Source organism: Condylura cristata, unplaced genomic scaffold (genome assembly GCF_000260355.1).
Source record: "Condylura cristata isolate star-nosed mole 26May11 unplaced genomic scaffold, ConCri1.0 scaffold00002, whole genome shotgun sequence".
Classification (NCBI taxonomy): Eukaryota; Metazoa; Chordata; class Mammalia; order Eulipotyphla; family Talpidae; genus Condylura; species Condylura cristata.
Genome location: NW_004567103.1, coordinates 71,793,757 through 71,817,954, shown reverse-complemented (window position 1 = coordinate 71,817,954; position 24,198 = coordinate 71,793,757). Strand labels below are relative to the sequence as shown.

The following is a 24,198-nucleotide window of genomic DNA, read 5'->3' as shown; positions in this document are numbered from 1 at the left end:
GTCCACTATAGAAAAATCCATCCAAAAAACTTGATCTTTCTTCTTGTTGTTTGAGATCTGTGGGTTTAATGAGCACATTATTGAGAAGAAATTCTCGAGTGAGGAGGTGAAATAACAATATGGGATTTTTCTGTGTCCTTCTCAGAATTCATTGAACTAATGTTGTATTATAATCATAAGCTTCAGGTATGTACCATTGACAGTCAGCATGGGTATATATTACATTAAATTAGCTACCAGAGGTCCAGTTTTATCTATCACTATTGTCTCTTTCCCCGTTTTAACCTTCTCTTGTTCTCCCGTTCCTTCAGGTAATCATCAGTTGGTCTTGTAGTCCAAAAATTTTACTTTTCTGTGTTTTTATTTTTGTTCATGAATTAGTTTTCTCTATGCACTATATTCCATATGTGTTAAACCATAAAGTATTTGACTTTCTCTGCCTGGCTTATTTATTAAGTATAGTTTTTTTCTAGTTCCATCCACATTATTACAAATGGCACATTTTCATTTTTTTTTATGGATGAATAGTAATCCATTGTGTATATAGACCATATCATCTTTACTCAATCATATGTCAAAGGGAAATTAGGCTCTTTTCAGTTCATACTATTATAACCAGTGTGCAATAAATGTGATCTCAGTGAGCCACTTTGACTTCCAAAGCCCACTTCTTTTTACTGAATGGTTTATAAATTTTTAATCATATGTTCATGGACTTTTACAATATTGGAAACTACCATGGCTTTTCTGATAACCTCCTAGCATTCTGGCCTTTCTGGCTAGGCCTGCCCCCCCGGGCAGAGGTAATGATTGAATGACTTGAAACCAGACCAGGTTATATAGCACCAAGGATAATGGACCTCTTCACAGCTCATTGCTCCTTTCAAGATGTGGTGCTGCTCAGTAGGTGGGTGTGACAATGTAGGGGTGTAATTGCAGAATTTATTTCTGCACTGGCTTGTCCTGAACGTTGGCTTTACTGGGTCCATTCTTTGTATTGTGCCTTGGTCTGAATGATAGTGCTTATAATTATTTTTTTTTATTTCTACTTGATGTCTTCTAACAAGGCCTTTTCTTTGTAGTCTTGTTATTACTTTTATGCCTGTTCCTGTATATTTGACCCACCTCTCTCTTTCAAGTTTTTCCTTAAGTCCTATATTTCTTGTAAGTTTCAAAATTCATTTTTTGGTTTATTTTCTCAGTACTTTATTTTTTGCCAAGATGTCTTTTATATTTCACGTCTAAAAATTTTAATATAATCTTTTGTACTATTTATACTGCAAACACATTAATTTCTAAACTCTTCTTTCTCAAAGACATCTTCCAGGCAAAATAAAAATAATAATATATCCTGTTTTCCTTCAAGTATTTTTTCCTCTTAAGACTATTAATTCCAGGAGCTACATTTCAGAGTTCTCATCAGTTATATTCCTTCCATCTGGTAATTCCTTCCAATCAGTTAACTCAATAAGTTTTGACAGGTTTTTCTTGGGTATTGGAGCTGTGCTTGAAGATGGTGAAGGGTATGGTATTAGCTTTCTAAATATATAGTCTGTGTTAGAAACTCTGCTGGGAGGCTCACTGGTGTAATTTCACAGCATCTGTTTACCAGGAGTAAAATCTCAGTGTGACACAGCCTAATCGTTTTCACCACATAGGAAGAAATTAAAATATTTTAAATCTTTTCAAATTGTCAGTGTGATAAAGAGTGGGAAAAGTGGTCACTATATGCAGACATTTTAAATAAGTTGTGTTTTCCATTGCTGCCCCATCCAATGGCTGGTGCCGGGTCATGAGCAGGACAAAATTAAGATATTTTGAAAAGCATTATAATTAATTTCTTTGTCCTTCTGTTTCTTGTCTCAAGGTGAACTAATGTGCTCTATCATGTATGTACTCTGGAAATTTTCCCTGTGGGGTGCCGAATCAAATAAATGTATTATTAGGCTATTTTTGATTAAAAGAAAAAATGTAAAATGAAGTAAAAGCCTAGGTGTGGAGCCCTTTGCTGAAGAGAGCTAATGGGACACATGGAACCCCCTGCATCTCAGTAGGCCTCACACGGGAGCATGGTCCTCTCAGTATGCTGCTCCCAATGTAGGACTTGTGTCCTTCTAGGGAATTTGTGCTCTGGCCTCCTGAGTCCTGCTGGACAGACTAGCCTCTTACTGACTCCCTTATCCCAACACCTTCTCTGTGTGTCATATTTAAAGTTTGCAGGGAAAGGATCTTGTGTGTTGGTTGCACCCTCTTATACTCAGTCCAAGCACATCCTTCCTTTATTTTTAATTTGGTGTCATAATTTTCCCCCTCACTCTATATCCCCATTCCTATTTAGCTTCCCTCATGTTTAATTTATAACCTTCCAATCCACTCTAAATCAGTTTGTGTTAAAGTATGTGTATTCTTGAAGCATAAATATAAATATATAAAATTGGTTTGGATTTTAAGATATATTAATATACATCCATCTTGTCATTTTTCTTGGAGTATAATGTAAAAATAAGTTATGCACTTAAGGTGTACAACTTGGTGTTTAGATATACATTTCCATTGTGAAATGATTGCCACAAATCGAGCTAATTAATATATAACCTTACATAGTTAATCACTTTTTGTTTGTGTCTATAGTAGGAGCAATTTAAATTTACCCTTTGGCAATTTCAAGCAAATGATACAGTATTTTAAAAGATTTATTTATTTATGCTTACAGAACTGGGTACAGGCCAGAGGTGTGGTGGGTGAGAGGATTCATCAGAGACAGAGTAGGGAGCAGAACAGGCAGACTGACAAAGTACACTGCTGAGGGGGGAGCGGGCGGGTCAGGAGAGGTCTGCTACGCCATGTGGGTCAGCAACCTGGCTGGGGATAGAACTCGTGCTGCAGTGGCTTCGGAGAGCTACATAACGCGGTGCTTTAACCCATTGCACCACCTGGGAGAGCCCAACACAGTATTTTTAATGCTGTGCATCAGGTTTGCTGAACTTATCCAACTGAAACTTTGTACCCTTTGACCAACATCTCCTTTCCCCCAACCCTAAGTCTACTAACCACCATTGAATAATTTTTTTAATGATTGGTTGAATATTTTAGATTCTACATGTAAAGTGAAATCATGCAGTATTTATCTGAGTCTGTCTTATTTCACTTAGCATAATGTCCTAAGTCTCTCTATGTTTTTACAAATGGCAGGATTTCTTTCTGAAGACTGAGTAATGTTTCGTTGCATATGTTATTGTGTGTGTGTGTATACAGCACTTTTTTATTTAATTATAAATGTAAATATATGCATCTATATATCACTTTTTCTTTATTTATCAGTTAACAATTAGGTATTTACATATCTTGCCTATTAGTCAAATAACCCTGAGATGAAATAGGAGTATAGATATTTATTGCCACTGAAGGTGTGATGTGTAGTGGAATTGCTGGATCACATGGCAATTTCATTTCTAATTTTTCTGATAATGATAGCTAACATTATTTATAATATACTCTGATTTTCTGTTTCTGGTAAATATTTTCAATTCAGTTAACAATATCTCTTCTATAGTTTGCCATGTTACAGAGAAGGATGTCATAGAATAGAAAGGTAAAGGTTAAATTACATATGCCTGCCCAAGTAGAAAAGTCAGAGCTTGTTTTCTCATTAATGCAAGTTGGTTCCAGAATCTGTCTCTTAACCATATTTGAACTGACTGTGTCATTTGGTCTGTGTGGAGATTAGTTTATTCCTTTGGGGCCACTACATTGCATTGTATTGTCTTTTCACATATTAAACATTTTATATTTTCATAGGGATAATTGCCCAGACTTCATTCCAGTCTTCGTCCATCAGTTAATGTTATTGTGAATATTCTTACAATGGTGTCTTGTACCAGTAGGTTACTGGATAGTTTGTAAGGTACTATAATTTATTAAAAAGAAAAAAAGACACTTTTAAATGTTTAATTATAAATACATTAACAAAAGTGAAAAACATACTGAAATGTTAATAGAAGATAGCCTCTGGGTGGTGAGAATGTTTTTTCCCTCCAACTCTTTCTTCTTATTCTCCATTTTTCATTTAGATTTACACATTGACACTTAAGATTTTTACTCTCATATGTGGATTCAAAATCATGAACAAAATTTTACTACTGTCACCTATGTCTTTGAATTTTGCATATATCTTATGCAAATATATCAAATATATGAATTTTGCATATATCATATGCATATATTGCTTTAATTAGATAATTTTTAACAAATGCAAAACAAGCTAAAATAATTGCATTATCTCAAGTCCTTTGAATAGTAGCATTCAAATATTTTAACACATTTTTTCTGATTCATCTGTTAGGCCATTGGAAATATGAGTCAATACAATTTAACACCAGGGAAAATACTTTTCTTAATAATTTTCTGGACCAGTTATAGCCTCCGCTTCCGAAGGGGATGATAATTGTAAAGAGATCTCTATATAGCTAAGATGATTCTGTCAACAATGAACTAACACAGAAGAAATTCTCTTTAATGTTTTCTGAATCATCTTCCCACTTTTTGACATTATTACCACGTATTGAGTACTGTAAAAAGTGACCAGATTTCATGCACATTCAATATAGTGGAGAGACAAGGAAACAACAGATTATGGAATTCTTCATCCACCATTTCAAAGATCTTGGATATCAATACAGGAGCAGGAGAGGAAATACAAACACGATTGCTTAAGACTAGGGAAGGCTGATAATGAATTCAATTTAATATATATTTTTTAAGTTTTTGTGACCTCATCCCCATTGCCAGTGTGCATTCAATATTTTAAGTATTTCTGCTTTAATTAATATGTAAATTCATTTGTCATGTACCAAAGCCGTCATTACCTGTTTTATTGATGTAATTAATAAATAAACCAAAAAAAAGAAGGCAAACTGACCTGAGTTCTCTTGCTACACTTCATTCAAACTTCATTCTTTGAAAGATCAATGAAGTTGATCTTCCCCTTTATGGGGCTTCTCAAACTGGCACTGTTATCCTGGCTCCCATCCATATCTTACACATTGATGATGATATTGTGTTTACTTTGTTGAGAAATAATTGTAGTGGTGATGAGTAAATCTTATTCCGGGCTTGTTAATCTAAAGAACTATTCATAGAAATAGCTTTAGTAGGGCCCTCCTTGGTGGTACTGGAGGTTAAAGCACAGCACTGTGAAGCAATCCACAGCCAGTATAGTATGTATTCAATTCAAGTCAGGGAGGTGATCCACATGTTGCAGCAGACCTCTCCTGTCTCTACCACTGCTCCCATCAGCAGTATATTTCAATACATCTGCCTGTTCTGTTCCCCACTCTGTCTCTGGTGAATCCTCTCACTCCCTGCACCTCTGGCCTGTACCCCAGTTCTTATATGCATGAATAAATAAATCTTTAAAAATAAAAGAAATAGCTTTACTTATTGCAAATAAGGACAATTGAGGCTTGTAATATTTTTCATTTTTTGTCTGTTGTTGTGGTTCACATTTCACCATGGATGTAAGCAAATTTATCTGCCTCTACTCCAATAAAATTGTTTTTATAAAAACAGGCAGTCTGGATTTGACCTGTAAACAAATGACCTGTTTGTCAATCTTTGTTATAGATGGTTTGATTGAAGCTTAGGGGATTTAGACAGTTCATTTTAAAATAGGTGTGAGGCCTGGGTTGGCTTGATATCAAAAAAAACTTATTTCCATCCATGATTGTCTTATTGGAATCTCCATTCTTCTCTTTCATGTTCAGTTATGTCCCCCTAGAAGATGTGTTTAAGTCTAAACCCTAGTATTTGTGAATGATAATATTTTTTAAGGTTTTTTTTTTTAAGATACTTTTAAGTATAATGAAATAAGCTCATCCTGGATTTAGGGAGGATTGTATATCCAGAGGCTGTTGTTTTAAGAATGAAGAGAAAGACTTGAGACATGCAGGAAAGATAACAGAAGGCAGACACCAGAGTTTATGCTATCATTGTAAGTCAAGAATACCAGAAGCCACTAGAAAGGAGAAGTAGTAGGGATTTTCTCTTACAGGCTGGAAAGGAGCTCATCCCTGTACCTCTGACATCTGGACTCTGTAAACATGAAAGAAGAGATTTTCACTGTTTAAATTAATCAAATTTGTAGTAATTCATGCCAGCCTGAGCAAACTAAAGAACTTTTTCCTGTCCCTTTTTCTTTTCTAAAGGTTATCTCTGATCATTTTGAGTCCCCCCCCCCCATTTTAGTTGGTCCTCTGTCTTTGTGAATTGGAATTATCTCAGTTCTTGACATATTTAGTATAACTAGAAGATTAGTATTTTCTATTTTCTTAGAGGGAGAATAAATACCTCATCTTCCCCTGTAACTTTTTCATTTAGAGGGCTTACTATTAAATAATATTAAATAAAACCATAAAGATATCTATTAGCTGATCAGAGATAAGAAAAGCCTAAATGTAAATCTCTGGATTAACTGATGCACAATCCATTAGGAATCAAATTTATTGGTAAGTGAAACAAATTAACCATTACCAGCATGAAGTATAAATCAAGGCTGGGAATCATATTTAATTTTATACCTTGGTGATATTTTAAAGGTTTTTACGGTAACTTGCAAGGAATTAATGTACTGTGGATTCATTCCAGTGCATTGATTTCTGCATTATCTCAGTGAAAGATGCAGCTCTTTGGCAAAAGCAAACTTTTGGAAGTAAATTTTCTTCGTCATGTAATCCATAATTCAGAATTTATAAGAACAACTTGCTTCATTGTTCATGAATACAAATCACTGGATGACCCAACATTCCAGTAGTTAAAATGAAGGTTTATTTCTGAAGTTTGTTCCAAGTACAGTTCAATAATTGATGAGCTTTGTTTGGTGCTAGAGTTTGGAGGAAATTGCTTTGTGTAGAGAATGCTTTCATCTACTTTTCCCTGGATATTCACTCTCATGTTTTTTATTGTCATCTTTGGGAATTATGTTTAAATACTTAATCATGTGCAAGGTACTGAGGCAGAAGTCTGCCACCTATTAAAGTTTGAGCTTTGAGGACTTTCTTGCAGGTACAACTTCCAAGGTGGAGATCTGTAGCCAGATTCTGCATAGATCCATTCCTATGATGAGTAGGGTGAACACTGGTCAGTGGGTCGGTATTTCTACCTCCCATATTTCCCCTGATATACAAGCAGTCCCACTTCATTTGTCTTTAAATTAGAATTATAAGTTTTGTTTCTGCTTTGCTTTCATTGGAAGAGAGCTTTACTTAAAAATATAGACTTATTCTCAGGACTGCTGAGGACCAGAGAGGTGTATTTCACCAGAAGAGACCCTGTTACTCAGTTCTAGTCAGTTGTTAACCATCCTGGACTGAAGTATTCCCAGATCATCCACATCTTGAAGATAATCCAGAAATCTTTATTTTCATATTAAACTTTTGAACTTGGCATCAAAACAAATATATAAACAAGTAAAATAATAAGAAAAACTAGTATACTATACATAAGTCCCCTGGATTTATCCAATATAATATTTGAATTAAGGTCAGTGCTATGAGATGGAGGGGAAAAAAGGACAGAGACGAAAGATTTTTCTTCTGAGATTCTGTTTTTGAGTTTCCGAAAAAAGAAGCAGCACCTATCTATTTAAACTGGCCATTTCTAGTTGTTAAAATTAGTTACATAAGCCTATTTGGACAGTTGTGAAATGAGGCTGCTAATTAAAGAGCAGGATCATTGGTCATTGTGATTATAGTCATTACCAAGTAAGCAATGTATTGTATGTGTACTTCTCAGAGCTAGTTAATTGTATGTTACATTCTAGTATGCTCATTATTGTGTTCTTTAAAATACATAAATGTTGTTTTGTTACACGTTTATTATTATATTTAATGGTCTTTTAGCTTAAGGTCTAGCTATTTGTCACTTGTGAATTTTCCCAGTTATCTCTTAAGGTATCATGTTCTCACACCAGGTCTTCTTCAACCCTATTGTACACCTGAATTAATATTATGTTAGGTTCTACTACATTTAGAGTTGGACTTTAGGAACATTAATATAGCAGATGATCAGATATGGAATGGCTTAGAAGAGTTTGGAGACCTGAAATCCAGTTAGGGGGCCATGGCAATAACCCAGTGACATGATTTGTGTTTGGCCTTGTTTGATGCCATCAGACAGAGATGGACTCTAACAATAGTTGATTTACTGACCCAGTACAGACTCTCTCATTTTTTCTTTATTATCCTGGCCTTTAATTTACATGGAAATGATCTGGGATGAGAAATGGTACAGACATATGAGTATTATTACCCTGTAATTTTTCTGCTAAAGTACCACCAAAGAGTGGTGCTATCAATCATTGGCACCAAAGAAAAGAAAGAAAGTTTTACTTTGCTATTTAGTTGTAAGTATTGACAAAATATCAATGCCATTTGTATTATGTGTTATTATACCACAATGTCTACTTAGGTTTTGACATTTCAAAAGGACAAATATTGTTGCATTTTAATTTTCCTAAAAGGAAATTATTGAGATTTAATAATGCTACACCACATAAAATGTTAGAACTGTGTTTAAAATTCATACCACCAACCCCCTTTAAATTGTTCCATGATACTTTTCATCTCCTGAAGATACACTTAGCTATGCTGTCATTTGAGATTCCTATCTCAGCATGCTAACTTCCACTTGGGTAGAGAGATTAACTTACAATTCAAGATAATCATGAATAATTACAATAGATTTTTATGGGGAAAACAGTTTACAATAATGCAAGCATACAATTCAATTGGCAATAAAAGGCAAAGGGAGATGAAGCACTTAGATATGGTTCAAGAGGCTAACACATGCTACTTTTGGGTCCAGCTTGTGGGGCAAAGGAGTGTGGCTCCTCCAGGCTAAGCCTCCATTAGCTGCCCCCAATACCTGAGGAGGGTTTTGGAGATGATCAGTAGCATGGACTCCAGAGTGTCTCATATTGGCTTGATTCAGCTCCTTTATTTTTACTGCTTTCAGAGATGTATTATAAACACTACCTGTTAGCTTTATTTTGAACAATAAGCACAGCTAGGCTTGATTTCAGTTTAGCCTTGCCTCATAGTTCTTTTTATCAATGTCCTTGTAAAGAAGTGGCTGCTTTAGTTGATAGCATAGGTGAATTTATTTTATTGTACCATTTCCTAGATGATTTGGGATTGTTATATCAATACACATGGTATATGTCAAGGTTACTCCATTAGAATTAGGTAGTTACATATGTTGCAACAAATGAAACAACTTTAAAATCTTAAATATTAAAAATAAAAAAGTGGGGTTTCACTGTCCATATCCATTCTGTAAGGGTTGGAGGATCTGATTTAGTCCAAGACCCTGGCTGATGGAGTAGTCGCTCTCTGGAACTTTCTGGTTCCTGAGGCGTTGAGAAAGTAAATTGCACATAAGTTATTAAATCCTCAACCTAGAGGTGATATACTCCACTTTTGCTCACATTTCATTGAATCTAGGAATTGAAACTGGAATATTTTGGAAATAACACTGATGAATATAAAACAATGATAAAATGTAAAATTCAGAAAGTTTGTTTTTTTTTTTTTTTTTGAGGTTTTCTGAGGGTGGGTTGATGTAATGAAAGGATTTCACATAGGCTCTCTATCGGTACAGTGCTAAAATTACTAGTAATATTGACTTATTCACAATCTTTATATCATTGTAGTATTACAAAGCTGTTTGTTATGTGATTAAAACCATTCATTTACTTTCATCTTATCACCTTGTTGCAGTAGGGAGAGACGTGATGTTAGTACAAGCAGTCCGAATTTAACAGGATTGTCCCATGGCTAGTGTTCCATTTGCCTTAGAATATTGCCAGTATTTTCTAAGAGAAAAACATCTCTTGTTTGCCTTAAAGAACCTGACACAAGGGAGCTATGCTGCAACTGTCTATTTGAACAATTGGCAATACCATCTTGATTAAATTGCCTAGATGATTTAAGTGGCCAGTTCATTATATGATTTGATTAAGTAAATTGATGCTAATCTGTTTAGTTATAGCAAATGAATTGGGTCAAGTCAAAGATCTGTATCCACCACAAAATGTACCAATAAATATTTTTACATGAATTAGGAAATTGAAGCCAGGATCCATTTATATTAGCTCAAATTGCTATATAGTTTGTAAGCATTACTTTTGTAATAAAGTATTTTGTTTCTCATTTAGAATACTGATCTATTCTGACATATAAATTGTACTCAATAACAAGGTTGATTCTCTACATTGTCATGCCAGTACTAAAGAAAACATCCTGAGGTCATGGTAAAAATATAACAATCAAATCTTGGTTCCAGTTTCCTAATTACCAGCTAGTAAAATGAAATGTTTATACTAGATGACCTTGAATAGTTCATCTATATAAAAGTTAAAATGCACCAGCACATTACATTTTTAATTAGGGAAGCTTTAAGGGTATTCAGATAGTAGAATGAAATGTAATAATTAAGTTGTAAAATATATATATATATATGTATATAAATGTATATATGTGTGTGTGTGTTTATGTGTGTGTATACAACTTTTTTAAAATTTTATTTGTGCATACAAGAAATGGGGTATAGGCCAAAGGTGTGGGGCCTGGGGGGTTTGAAAGGATTCACCAGAGACAGAGAACAGAACAGGCAGATGTGCTGAGGGGAACAGCAGGTGAGACAAGAGAGGTCTGCTGTGCCATGTGGGGATCTCATAGTGCTGCACTTTAACTCTTTGCACCACCAGGGAGGGCCCTGAAATACATATTTTTTAAGAAATCCAGGAAAACTTTATCAATAGACCCTTTAAACTTTGCATAACTTCTAAAATGGTATTAGATTGTGGGTACAAATATGATATCTTTTATTTGCATTATCTTAACCGTTATTCTACAGTGTTGAATACTGTAGTTTATGCTGCTGGAGTTGTTTGCATAGAGAATATATATTCTAATGATTAGGGGTAACTTTCAAAAGCTTTTTCTTAGTAAATAAAATTTTATGAATGACAAGATGTTAAGTCCCTTCCAACTGCCCCTCTCTCAGAATCCACAGAAGTCTAAACTAAGTTGGAACCAGCTTTGAAAGCATACTATTGCCATTCATGAGCAATATATTCTTAGGGCAAAATGTAAATATACCAGAGCAAGCTGACAACCTTCCCACACACTAATGAATTGAGATTTTAAACAAATGTTTATCAGCCAGTTTTTTTTTTTTCCTGGAGAACAATGGCAAGTTTTAATATTTCAAATTGCTTGCTTTGTAACAAAAACAAACTAAAAAAATCACCCATTTTTCTTGTCCACTCTTAAATATATACTTTAAAGCACTAGTATTAAAATGTAAAAACAGTAAATCTTGTATAATAGAAGAAAATTGTAGGTAGGGTTCCTTGACTGTAGGTTTGGTGACCCACATTTGTACATTTGTAGAGGTGTTATCCTAAAGTAGTGCTTCTCAATAATAAAAAAAAAAATAATAAAAATTTAAGTATTCATAAATTAAAGACATGAGGTCACTTTAATTCACAAGATTCTCCCTGATTTTTACTTTGCAGTAGGGATAATTGACATTTTCTTTCTTTACCCTGTCTTACTTTGGGCATTATGTGTCATTATTTTAGCAAAGTAAATGGAACACATTCTTTCTAGCAGGTGTATTTATCATTACTTTTACAATAAGACAAATTTAGGTTAATTTAGGTTATTTCCTGATTAATGGTTTCTTCTTTCACATACCCTAATATAAGTTACTATTAGGAAAAAATATTTATTTTTTTAAATGTATTTATTTAATTTCACATAGCAATAGGTCAAAACCAGAGGAGCAGAGGATGAGAGGATTAATCAGAGAGAGTAGGGAGATAATAGGCAGATCCACTGAAATATTCTGCTAAGGGGAGCAAAGGGCAAGATGGGTTAGCTCCATGGCCAGTATTCAAACTCAGATTGTCACAGTGACGGTGCTGAGACTTAAGCCCTGGACCACCTGAGAGGGCCCCCAAATTGCGTATTCTTGATGATGGAGGAAGAAAAATGGAAAAGTCATTCCAACCTAGTCTTTGGAATTCAGTCTAACTGGTTATAAGTCCTTAAGCTTGTCTGATTGTAACCTAAGATAGAAATATTATGAACGTATCCTATTCAGGATGTTGTCCACAACATTAGCAGATACTTTTTTTGGCACTTATTATGCATACTATATATCGTTCACAAAATTACAATATTAAGTATATGCTCTATTGATAATTCTGTAATCACTACTTCATGCTTAATGGCATATCTGCAGATAACTCTTAAAGGATTCAAAAGCATCCCCAGGTGAAGTAATATGTTGCTCTAAGTAAAGTGTTCTGGATACAAATGTAATGTGAGATATTCTGGTAGAAAGACTGCTAGCTTCATAACAATTGGATTTAGATACTTGAATTTTGTTAGTGTAGTACCCGTAGTCAGAAGTTGGATTTTTCACATGACAGGTTAACATTGTGGTTATGCACGTTTGATCATATTCTATTGTCAAAGACCATTAAGCAAGCATGTGAGTAAAACCAATCCTTTCAATTATGAGATAGCTGTAAGAACATAAAGTTGTTAATAGTTCTATAATTTCCACTGGGGTATTCTCTTTCATGAAAATAGTTATGCTGAAAAATAAATGTCACTGTTATTCCTGTAAAATATCAAAATTACTTTATTCTCATTGGAATTTATGATCTTGACTTGCATGGAGATTCTCTGAAAGGAAAAAACAAACTGGCATTGCTAGAGGCTTTCTAATTAAAATGCTTCACTATTGGGCCCTCTCTGGTGGCACAGTGGGTTAAAGCACGGCACTGAGAAGCTAAAGCCACTTCCGCATGAGTTCGATTCCCGCCTGCCCTGGAGGTGACCACATGGCATGGCAGACCTCTCCTGACCCACCTGCTGCTCCCCTCAGCAGTGTACTTCATTGATCTTACTGTTCTGCTCCCCTCTCTGTCTCTGGTGAAGCCTTTCACCACCCCTGAGCCTCTGGCCTGTACCCCAGTTCAGTATGTACAAATAAATAAATCTTATTTAAAAAAATGCTTCACTATCAAGAATAGAAGAAAATAACTTAAAATCTCCTTGAATTAATTCAAAATCTGTTTTATATAGGGTCTATATAATCATTCAAATATTTAAAACTTACTTATATGAGGTCTCCTGGAATTTTTCATTTGAAACACATAAGACATGAGAATTAATTACATTTAATTGATATTTCTGCTCTTACATTCAGTAGCAAATAGAATAATTTTGACTCTGTTTCTGTAATATTAAGGAATGGTTGTCACATACAATTACTTATACATTTATCACTAAATGTAGAACTCACTAAATGTAGACTCACTAAAACTGAGTTGATGATCAAAATTCCTTTTAAAGTATACTAGAATTACAACTATACTAGGTATTAGAGTATTAATCTTTTAACAATATCAAGTAAAGAACTGTTTTCAACTTAGAAGACTCTTTCCTGGTGATTCTTAAATGCTTGGTTGTACATTTTTGTTAACAAGTATTTGGGGGAAGGGGATGTAAAGTCATTCTAATGTTAAAAAAGAAAAAAAAATAACTATAAAATAGATATACAGATATGACATATTTCTATCCCTACCTATGAAGAAATAATATGAAACCAAGGGAAGAGTTTAGAGAGACATCAGCTAGTGAAGAATATGGCTTATATGCAATAAAATAAATGTTTTGATTGTAATATTAAGACAGAAAGAAAAAAATTAGAAATATATAGTTACAATTCTCTGGAAATCGATGGAATGCCTTTATAATTTTATGTATCCATCTTTTTAAACTGATTTATTTATTTGACCAAAAAGTTATTGAAGCTACTGGAGTAATATTGTTGAACAATCTGAGCTCTGATAATGGTAAATTTGATCACTACATTTTGACCACATTTCACATTTGACCTCATATCTTTTTTTAGGTTATATTCAAGAGGAATGTACCATCCCCTGTCCATTTGATTGCAAGTTAAGCGATTGGTCTAGCTGGGGATCTTGCAGTTCATCTTGTGGGATTGGAGTGAGAATTCGATCCAAATGGTTAAAAGAAAAACCTTACAATGGAGGTCGCCCATGTCCCAAGCTGGATCTCAAGAATCAGGTAAAGTGCACAAAACATTAATTTATGTGCTAAAATGTTATCACTTTTATTGTTTCCTGATGACATTGAGGTCATTATTTTGTTACAAGTAGCTCATACAGTTATTAGAATTTTGCAACTGAGGTTAAAAGAGCAGTACTTTTAAAAAGATTTATTTATTTATGCATAGAGAACTGGGGTACAGACCAGAGGTGTAGGGGTGGTGAAAGGATTCACCAGAGACAGAGTGGGGAGCAGAACAGGCATATTGATGGAGTGCACTGTTGAGGGGAGCAGCGGACAAGACAGGAGAGGTCTGCTGTGCCATGTGGGTCACCTCTGTGGCCGGATATCGAATTTGCACTGAAGCCGCTGTGGCCAGTTTGCAAAGCTGCACTTTAACGTGTTGTGCCATCTGGAGGACCTAAAGAGTTGAATTTAATAGAATAGAATAGAAATAGTAAATAGAAACCTTGCTCACTTCTAGCTAATGTCAAGGTCACCTTACTATGTTTAACAATAATAATATATACAAAAATTAAACCCGATTTATCATTAAATATTCCAAGTGTAATGATGGTCTATGTGTATGTTACACACAAATGTAAGTAAAAATGTTGGGAAGGATGTCAATTACTTTATGACAATAAGTATCATCATCAGTCTTGTCCGTCAACTTAAAAAAAAACGGCTTTATATTATCTTTCACCTAACTCTTCATCTGAACTTTACTTGTTCTCAAGTTTACCAGTACTTCCAAAGTTTGTCTTTTGTGTGTGGTTTCTCTACCCTTTTCCCAAAGTATTGTTTAGATAAATAAAACTCTAATAATGCCACTTCATAGAGACATTACATACAACTGCTAACTTAAGCAGTCAAGATGGGTTAAAATATTTCAATTGTTTTTACCCAAATCTAAGATTTAGTTAAGAAAGCATAAGAATTAAAGAACTCAAATATTTCCCATGATTGAATGCTTGGTATTAGATTAGGCCTATACTGTTGGTTAAATATTGAATAGCTGTGGCACAAGATGATTATAGTTTACACCTCAGTTCTCTTGGAAGGAAGAGGTGTTTTCCATATGGGTATGTTGATCCTTTGTAACATAAAATTTTAACGGAATAAGTACATAAGCTTCTATTACTGATTCTTTTGTATTCTGTTAACATCTGCCTTCATAACCCCATTTTGATTAAATGATGTTTAATGAGATGGAAACCTGTATACCTATCCTTAATTAATTTGAATAGCATGTCTAGTATCTCTTGGATTGAGTTGTCTTTTGTTAACTGAATACCAATATTTCTAGTTATTTCTTCCTAAGCTTTGATAAAACATATATAAGTCATTGGGGGAGGGAGGTGGAATCAAACAAAAAAACGCTTGTTCTAAGACAAAGAAGAATATGTCCTCGTCTTTTTTAAGATTATGAAAAATTATAAACTGTAGCTTCTTCCCTCAAAGAAGATGTAAACCTACTTGGAAAAACAGGGTAGATTATTGTAAAACCAATATAAAGTTTGCGAAAGTGCTCTGTAATCATACTAGCTTAGTGAAGAAAAAAATGGGATATTTTTAATAAAAACAGAAGAGAAACAATCACAGCAGAGATAGTCTTACTCAAGAAAAGAGTGATACAGATTTGTGGTTAATAGAATGACTCAAGCAAACACTGTAGGGCATTGTGAGACACCTAAAAGGGTAAATGAATAGTAGACCTCTCTAAATATAAATACTATATTATGATTCTTAAATCTTCCTGAAAATCATCAATGAAAGCTATGTCTTTTATAACATTGATATTAAATGTTAATTTAAATATGGTAATTGTATAACCTAGGAAATTTTTCAGGGGATTTAAAAAGCTTCATTTGAGTACAGATAATATCAGTATGTAAAGGCAAATGTATAGCAATGTGATACAACATTTAGAGCATGAATTATGGGTACTTTTAAGCCTCTTGGAACTTAGAGGAAACTTATATATGTATGGTGTAATTAAATTTGAACTGAAAAACTTGCCCATCATACTTTATATTTTAACATAAAAGTTAAAAGTATTATGTTAATTTTGTTCAGGGTAATAAATAGTAAATCCTCTCATCCTTAAGTCTGTGAATGGCAAGGGAAAATACTTGTGAAAAATCCTAAATATAAGATAAATTCACCTCTAAGAAATTCTTTTTCTAAAGCAATCACACTTAGAAAGCTATTTGTGGTGACTTCATTATATATTTGCTCTTAGATATGGTAGAATCACCAGTTGTGTGTGAGTGTGTGTGTATGTGGGTAGTATTATATATAGAAATTTGTTGCAGTTGTTCAGATTTTATTTATTTGAAAATAAGGCTGTCGGAAAATTTTATTAAATAAAATTAAGTAAAATTAAGTATTAAGTAAATACTTCTTGGTTTCATTATTTATGATAATTCTTGAGATTGCTATTTGTTCCTCTAAACTGGAAATATGGTCTAGTTAGAAGTGTACCGAGTCTCTTTTTTGTAAAGTTCAATTTTACTATTTACCTTCCGTTGTCGTTCTTTCAAGTGGATTTTTATGTTTAGATTTATTTTTCTGTTCATCGTATACAGTTCATCGTATACTTTCCCATAAGTAAGAGGTTTTTCTTTAGTAGCCATATTATAGCAGTAAGAGGAGCACATTTAGTTCCTTGTACATGAGAAAAATGAACCTAACATTTTTCATAAAGACAGAATTTTTTTCTGTGTCTGCATGTATTATGCATATACCTATATGCTTGATACACTTACACATTATTTTCCTTTTTAAAACAAGTCTTTTTTTTTTTTTTTTTTTTTTAAAGATTTATTTATTTGTGCATACAGAACTGGGGTACAGGCCAGAGGCTCAGGGGTGGTGAGAGGCTTCACCAGAGACAGAGTGGGGAGCAGAACAGGCAGATCGACGAAGTACACTGCTGAGGGGAGCAGTGGGCGGGTCAGGAGAGGTCTGCCGCACCTTGTGGATCACCTCTGGGGTGGGCTGGGATAGAACTCATGCTGAAGTGGCTGTAGCTTCTTAGTGCTGTGCTTTAACCCACTGCACCACCAGGGAGGTCCCTAGAACAGTAGTCTTTAAGGGCAAAGGCTACTTTCTACTTTTGAAATTAATTCTAGCCCCTACTAACACTAGCTTGTAGATTGTCAAATTATATTCAGATTGTTAGGTCCATAGAAAAAGAATTAATTAGAACTTTGATTTATTTCCTGTGATTTGTCATTTGAATTCTCAAAACCAAGATTTTTTTTTTCTTGTAAAAAAAAATAAATAAATAAAAACCTCTAAATTATTATTGCTCCCTTAGTGTCTTTCAGGATGCCCCTGAAAAATCCCCGTTGTTTGGATCCCCATTGAAATCTCACTGGGTGCTATAAATAGAAAGGTTGGCATTGTGTACACAAGCTCATAAACTGTTCTGTTAGTAAAATCAATATTTATAATATCTCACAAAAGCCTCTTTTTCAAACCTAAAACCTATTGACATGATAGCTCTTTCTCTGGAAGTGCCTAAGTGACAGCAATACTTGAGTAGCTCTCTGCTAAGTATGTTTGTGATGCTAAATAGCTCCAATAGGCAGCTTGACTCAAAGCTCTTATCTAGGTGGATAAGGTCTTTCTTCCAAATGGTTTATTGGATTATCAGATCAGTTGGTTGATGCCCTTGACTCTGCATCATAAAATGCATAATATGTTTTATTTGTTACAGTCTAGAGTATGTTGAGTGGATGGAAATGCACTGGTACTGTATATTTTTCCTCTATTTTTTTTTCATTTGTAATTCTTAATACAATATTAAATATAGGGGCATTAAAACACCATTGGACTTACATTTCCCTTTATGAGTTCTTCACACAATTGAAGGCAAAGGAACTCCAGGAAATTATATTTTGTTTATATGCTGTGAATCAATGTATTCATAGTGTTCTTGAATAAAAATAGTACATGGAGATTCATTACCTATACTTTTAAAAATGCATACCATTTAAATACTTCTTTGATGTAGTTCTGACTGTGTTTGCAACTGCAGGGATAATAGATTATATATGTGTTCTCTAGAAATAATTGCTATTTTAAAGACATAACTTCTTTCCAAAGAGAAGTAGTCTAAAATTGGAAATGAGGATATCTATTTTATTTTTCATCGCAGGCTAATATATTAGTGAATGCCTTCTTTCCAGAGTTGTACACATAATGTTTGCATGAACATGTTTTACTTAAAAAGGTAGCTTTTGAGTGAGAAAAAGTTTCTGAAAGTTTATGCTCATTTTCCTTTATTATTTTAGCAGCATTTTGAATGTCAAACTGGAAATGTTTAATGTGAATTTTTGTTACTCAGAAAATATGGCAATACTTAAGGTTTAATTTCATTTTTCCAACCTTGGCCTTTTGTTGCTTTTTGGAACAGTCCAACTCCCGCTCATCCCCACCTAGTCAAAATTACCTATGGCAGAATATTGAACACTTTGCATTTAGTGTTTTGACAAGAGCTCTAGGCAGCCATGAGCAAAAAGGCTTTTTCCTGAACATTCCTATGGAAAGCAGCCCAAACTGACCCATGATTAACAATCTTCTGGTGGTCCTTTCTTGAGTGGTGAGGAGGGCTTAATGGTTACACCTCTGATACGAACTTGCTTAAAGTATGAAATATCATCTGTCTTAAAAAAGGCAGAATGGTATATTCCGTGGGATTGTTTGGGAGGGTTTAATAGAAGCTGATGCCCTTAAAACTGTAGCAGGTGCTTTCCCAAACCCCAGATACACCACACCTCATCACAGAAGCAGCATATGGAGTGACTGCTGGAAGCTAAGATTCTATCGGAAACCTCTATGCCTATCTGCCCAGCCGAACTCTGCTCTCAAGTTGTGACAGTGCTAATTGAGTGCAGTAGGGCTCCAAGGATAGGCAATTTTTCTTTTTGTTCTTGTCATTTCCTAGAAAAATTGTTTTCTTTCTTCGCTAGAGCTGCTTCTCTCCCCACATTTGCATATACACATAATCTATTCATTCTAATTCAAAAGTATTACCCATGGGGCTTGTTAAGATCTTTTGAAACTTGTCATTTTTCCTGAGAGCTGCCAGAATTACCCATGACAAGGAATTTTCCCATACCTGTCATCCTCTCTGCCTTGTATTTTGCTGTTTTTAGATACTGGGTTTTGCTACTCTGCATGTATTCAAGTTCACTTTTGTTATTCAAAATGTTCTTGTGTCCCTCCAGTGTTCTGTTCTGTGCAGGCTTGGCACAGTGCCTAGTGCTCTCCCTGGACTGGGTTTTCAGGATTCACTAGGTACAATTACAAAATTGGGACACGGTCAGATTTTGTCTTTGATATTCCTTTTGTCTGCTCAAATATCTCATGTTATCCCTAGAACCTTAACTCCTGAAGTCCTGAAATACTATATTAGATAATGTGAACTTTCCGAAGGAAATCACATCATCTGTGTTTGCAATTTTACAAGTATATCATCTTAACCAAGCATTAACTTCAAGAATTTCCCAAGAATTTTTCTAGATATAATACTGGGAGAAACTGTTTCATCTTTCCTGAATCGTGAGATTCAGCTGTAAATACAAGATGTTAGCTTCCCTTTTCCTTCCAGGCATTAACAGAGTAGGAATCTGACTTTAACCAGAAACATGACTCTGTTGTACTAAATGTAGTTAGAAAATTAAACCATGGACAGATGGAAGTGTAGCACTTCCTTTATAAAAAGAAGAAAATAACTATTAGAACTATTTAGGAAAAAAAATTTAATAGCATATAATTATCCAGGTCTTTTCTAATTTGAGATAGAATTGGTATATCACTGTGTAAGTTTGAAATATACATTGTTTTGGTTTGATACATTTATATATAGTAGTAGCATTAGTTAACACTTCTATCTTGTCATGTAATTACCATTTCATTTTTGTCGTAGAACATTTAAGATCTAGTCTCTTAGCAACTTTGAAGTTTCTAATACAGTGTTAACTTTAATCACTATGTTCTGTATTGGCTCTCCATAACTAATTTATCTACTAGTTGCAAATTATACCAATTACTTATTTTAAGTGGTATCCCAGAGTTAAATTACCGGTAAGCAGTTTACCTAGTTCCTGATTGAATTCTGATAGTTTTCTGTAGAAACAGATTTGTTAAATGTTTTATTTGACATAACTGTTTTTTGACATGATTTAAGACAATAGTACTTTCTCTGAGAAGCTTATATATGTATTCTGAAACCCAGAGTTTGTTTCATAACCTTTATAGATTTAAGAATAGGAAAAAAAAAATCACCTTGGTGGGAGAGGGAAAGATTCGCAGACCCCTGCTCTGGAGACCACAGCCAGTACAGTTAGAATAGCTTTATAAATGTGTGTTTATTCAGCAAAAAGATTGTTTTTGTTGGCTCTTCTTATGAGGCAAGTTGGTGAAAAACCCAGAATTGAGATCCTTGCCACGGAGGCTCTCATGTCTGTTGCTGTTGACTTCACCTACAACTTCTAAAGAGTGAGCAAAACCACTGTTTGTTTGCATCCCTCTGTAGTAAAAGCAAGTCTAGGAGAATTCTCTCCTTCACAGAAGAAACTAAGACTTAAGGGTATATGTATGTATGTAAATTTTTTGCCCAGCTTCACCCTTCTGATGTATATAAGTATTAAGAGACAGGTCTGAGGGCATCTTGCAACTGTCAGAATATGAGAAAGCTACTTAACCTTTTGGCGTGTTAATTTCTCAATGCACTAATGGGTGTAATGGTAACGAGTATTTCATATGGATTGTTGCATAAACCTATCTCCTTGCTTAACATTTCGTAATTGCTTGACAAATGTTAGATAGGATTCTTTTTTTCTTGGTCTTTAAGACAATTTGTTTCTAATTCAATTTGCTTTCCCTGGTAACTTTTTGCCTTTTAGATCTATGTTAGACTTGCATTTTTTTTTTTTACATTTAGCAGAAATGCTTTAAATCAGATACTTTAGTTATATTAAGTCAGCTTAAATACATAGCAAAGGCTACTATCACTGCTTCCATTTTGGAAAGTGAGTATTATCTCTAAACATTTTGTTCAGCACTGCATTTTATTTCTCTCGGCAACGGGACGTATCACTTTTTGCGTATTTATAATTTTCATGAATTTGTCATTCTTTGGAATTTTCTATGGACATTTCTGTTAAGGAGTGTAACAAAGTTACACAAGTTATGGGTAGAGCTTTATGAATTTTCAGAGTGTATTGCCACCCACATTAGGAAATGATACATGATCTACATGATCAACATCTCAGATGCCTATGTCTGCTCTGCCCTTCACTGTCACCTTCCTCTTGTCAAATAGAAATTGCTATTCAGACTTCTATATTAGCTTGTCATTAAAAAAAAAATTTACTCAAATGTATTTTGCACTGCATATCCCTTTGTGTCTGCCTTTCCCTTTTCAACTTTATATATGTGGGATGGGATCCATTTTCATGAGTTTATATTAGGTCATTATGAAAATCCCATAATTTTATTATATGAACCACAGCTTATCCATTTATTTTTTTTTATTTTTATTTTTTTTGCTGGTGGATGGGTATTTGTGTTTCTTTTCTGGTTTGGAGATTTATAAACAACAATGCTGTGATCATTTTTGTAAATGCCTTTTGGTATGCTACATAGAAGTTGCTGTTGTGCATATACCTTTAAGTATGACTCCTAGCCATAGGATACACATGCATTCAACTTCAGTAGATAAATTTCTTTTTTGCTGGTTAATTATTACAGATTTTCCTAAAAGCAGCATCTAATTCTAGATAACTTGAAATATGAACTGATACCATGCAAAGGGGTGAAAATCCAAAGGATTCATTAACTGCTTATCTCAGCACAGTGTGTCAATGACTGTGTCTATTTGGTAAGCCGTATCTCTGTTCCCAAACAGTTAAGTGTGTTAACGAGATGTACTCTGCTTACCTCTCTCCTAAACAACCATCATATCCATCATGTTTCTTCTGTCTCCAGTGTATTCCCCTTTTCTCCGCCTTCTCTAGTCCTCACAGAGCAAGCTCAGTGAATTTTCGAAATGATGAGTCTCATCACACAAAACCTTTCATGGGTCTCTGATTACCTTCATGACAAAGTAACAATTATACAATAGCTTATGAAATAAATTTCATGACCTGGCTTCAGCCACATTTCTCTGAGCTCAGAGGTGTGGTCAAATTAGCAAGGGGAACCACTGAATCAGGAGAAAGGAGCCATTTCTGCCCTTTTCTCTCCTCATTTCCTCACAAAGATTTTCTCATAAACTTTGGGGACTTCACATGCTCGGGCTGGTGATGTAGAACACGCTGCCTTTTGATAGAAATCACCTTTCAATTCACAAATCACCAGACATTCTTTAATGAAATTAGACACTTGGATTTCCTTTCTCTGGATATTACTCATCAAATTTCCTCCACATGGTTTAAAACCACATTTCACACATTGCCATTTAAATACAGACTGTCTTCTTGAACTAACTGCTGGAATGAGATGAACTTGATGTGTTTAAAAGAATATTTACCAGACTTTTCTTTTTGAGCTACATAAAACATATAGAAACCTAAAATATGAGTTTGGCAAATCATATATATATATATATATATATATATATATATATATATATATATATATATATTACTTTCCTGAATCGTGAGATTCAGCTGTAAATACAAGATGTTAGCTTCCCTTTTCCTTCCAGGCATTAACAGAGTAGGAATCTGACTTTAACCAGAAACATGACTCTGTTGTACTAAATGTAGTTAGAAAATTAAACCATGGACAGATGGAAGTGTAGCACTTCCTTTATAAAAAGAAGAAAATAACTATTAGAACTATTTAGGAAAAAAAATTTAATAGCATATAATTATCCAGGTCTTTTCTAATTTGAGATAGAATTGGTATATCACTGTGTAAGTTTGAAATATACATTGTTTTGGTTTGATACATTTATATATAGTAGTAGCATTAGTTAACACTTCTATCTTGTCATGTAATTACCATTTCATTTTTGTCGTAGAACATTTAAGATCTAGTCTCTTAGCAACTTTGAAGTTTCTAATACAGTGTTAACTTTAATCACTATGTTCTGTATTGGCTCTCCATAACTAATTTATCTACTAGTTGCAAATTATACCAATTACTTATTTTAAGTGGTATCCCAGAGTTAAATTACCGGTAAGCAGTTTACCTAGTTCCTGATTGAATTCTGATAGTTTTCTGTAGAAACAGATTTGTTAAATGTTTTATTTGACATAACTGTTTTTTGACATGATTTAAGACAATAGTACTTTCTCTGAGAAGCTTATATATGTATTCTGAAACCCAGAGTTTGTTTCATAACCTTTATAGATTTAAGAATAGGGAAAAAAAAATCACCTTGGTGGGAGAGGGAAAGATTCGCAGACCCCTGCTCTGGAGACCACAGCCAGTACAGTTAGAATAGCTTTATAAATGTGTGTTTATTCAGCAAAAAGATTGTTTTTGTTGGCTCTTCTTATGAGGCAAGTTGGTGAAAAACCCAGAATTGAGATCCTTGCCACGGAGGCTCTCATGTCTGTTGCTGTTGACTTCACCTACAACTTCTAAAGAGTGAGCAAAACCACTGTTTGTTTGCATCCCTCTGTAGTAAAAGCAAGTCTAGGAGAATTCTCTCCTTCACAGAAGAAACTAAGACTTAAGGGTATATGTATGTATGTAAATTTTTTGCCCAGCTTCACCCTTCTGATGTATATAAGTATTAAGAGACAGGTCTGAGGGCATCTTGCAACTGTCAGAATATGAGAAAGCTACTTATTTTGGCGTGTTAATTTCTCAATGCACTAATGGGTGTAATGGTAACGAGTATTTCATATGGATTGTTGCATAAACCTATCTCCTTGCTTAACATTTCGTAATTGCTTGACAAATGTTAGATAGGATTCTTTTTTTCTTGGTCTTTAAGACAATTTGTTTCTAATTCAATTTGCTTTCCCTGGTAACTTTTTGCCTTTTAGATCTATGTTAGACTTGCATTTTTTTTTTT

At 34.2% G+C, this 24,198-nt stretch overlaps 1 protein-coding gene across 4 annotated transcripts in view; it reads left to right on the top strand.

Annotated features, from left to right (window-relative positions):
* The window catches only part of THSD7B (thrombospondin, type I, domain containing 7B), a 792,320-nt gene that overhangs the window by 589,794 nt on the left and 178,328 nt on the right, over positions 1-24,198 (top strand). For all 4 annotated transcript variants that reach the window (XM_012728237.1, XM_012728251.1, XM_012728256.1 and 1 more), the window contains one exon: positions 13,990-14,168. In XM_012728237.1, the coding sequence (XP_012583691.1) occupies positions 13,990-14,168 (179 nt within the window). The remainder of the gene's footprint in view (positions 1-13,989; positions 14,169-24,198) is intronic.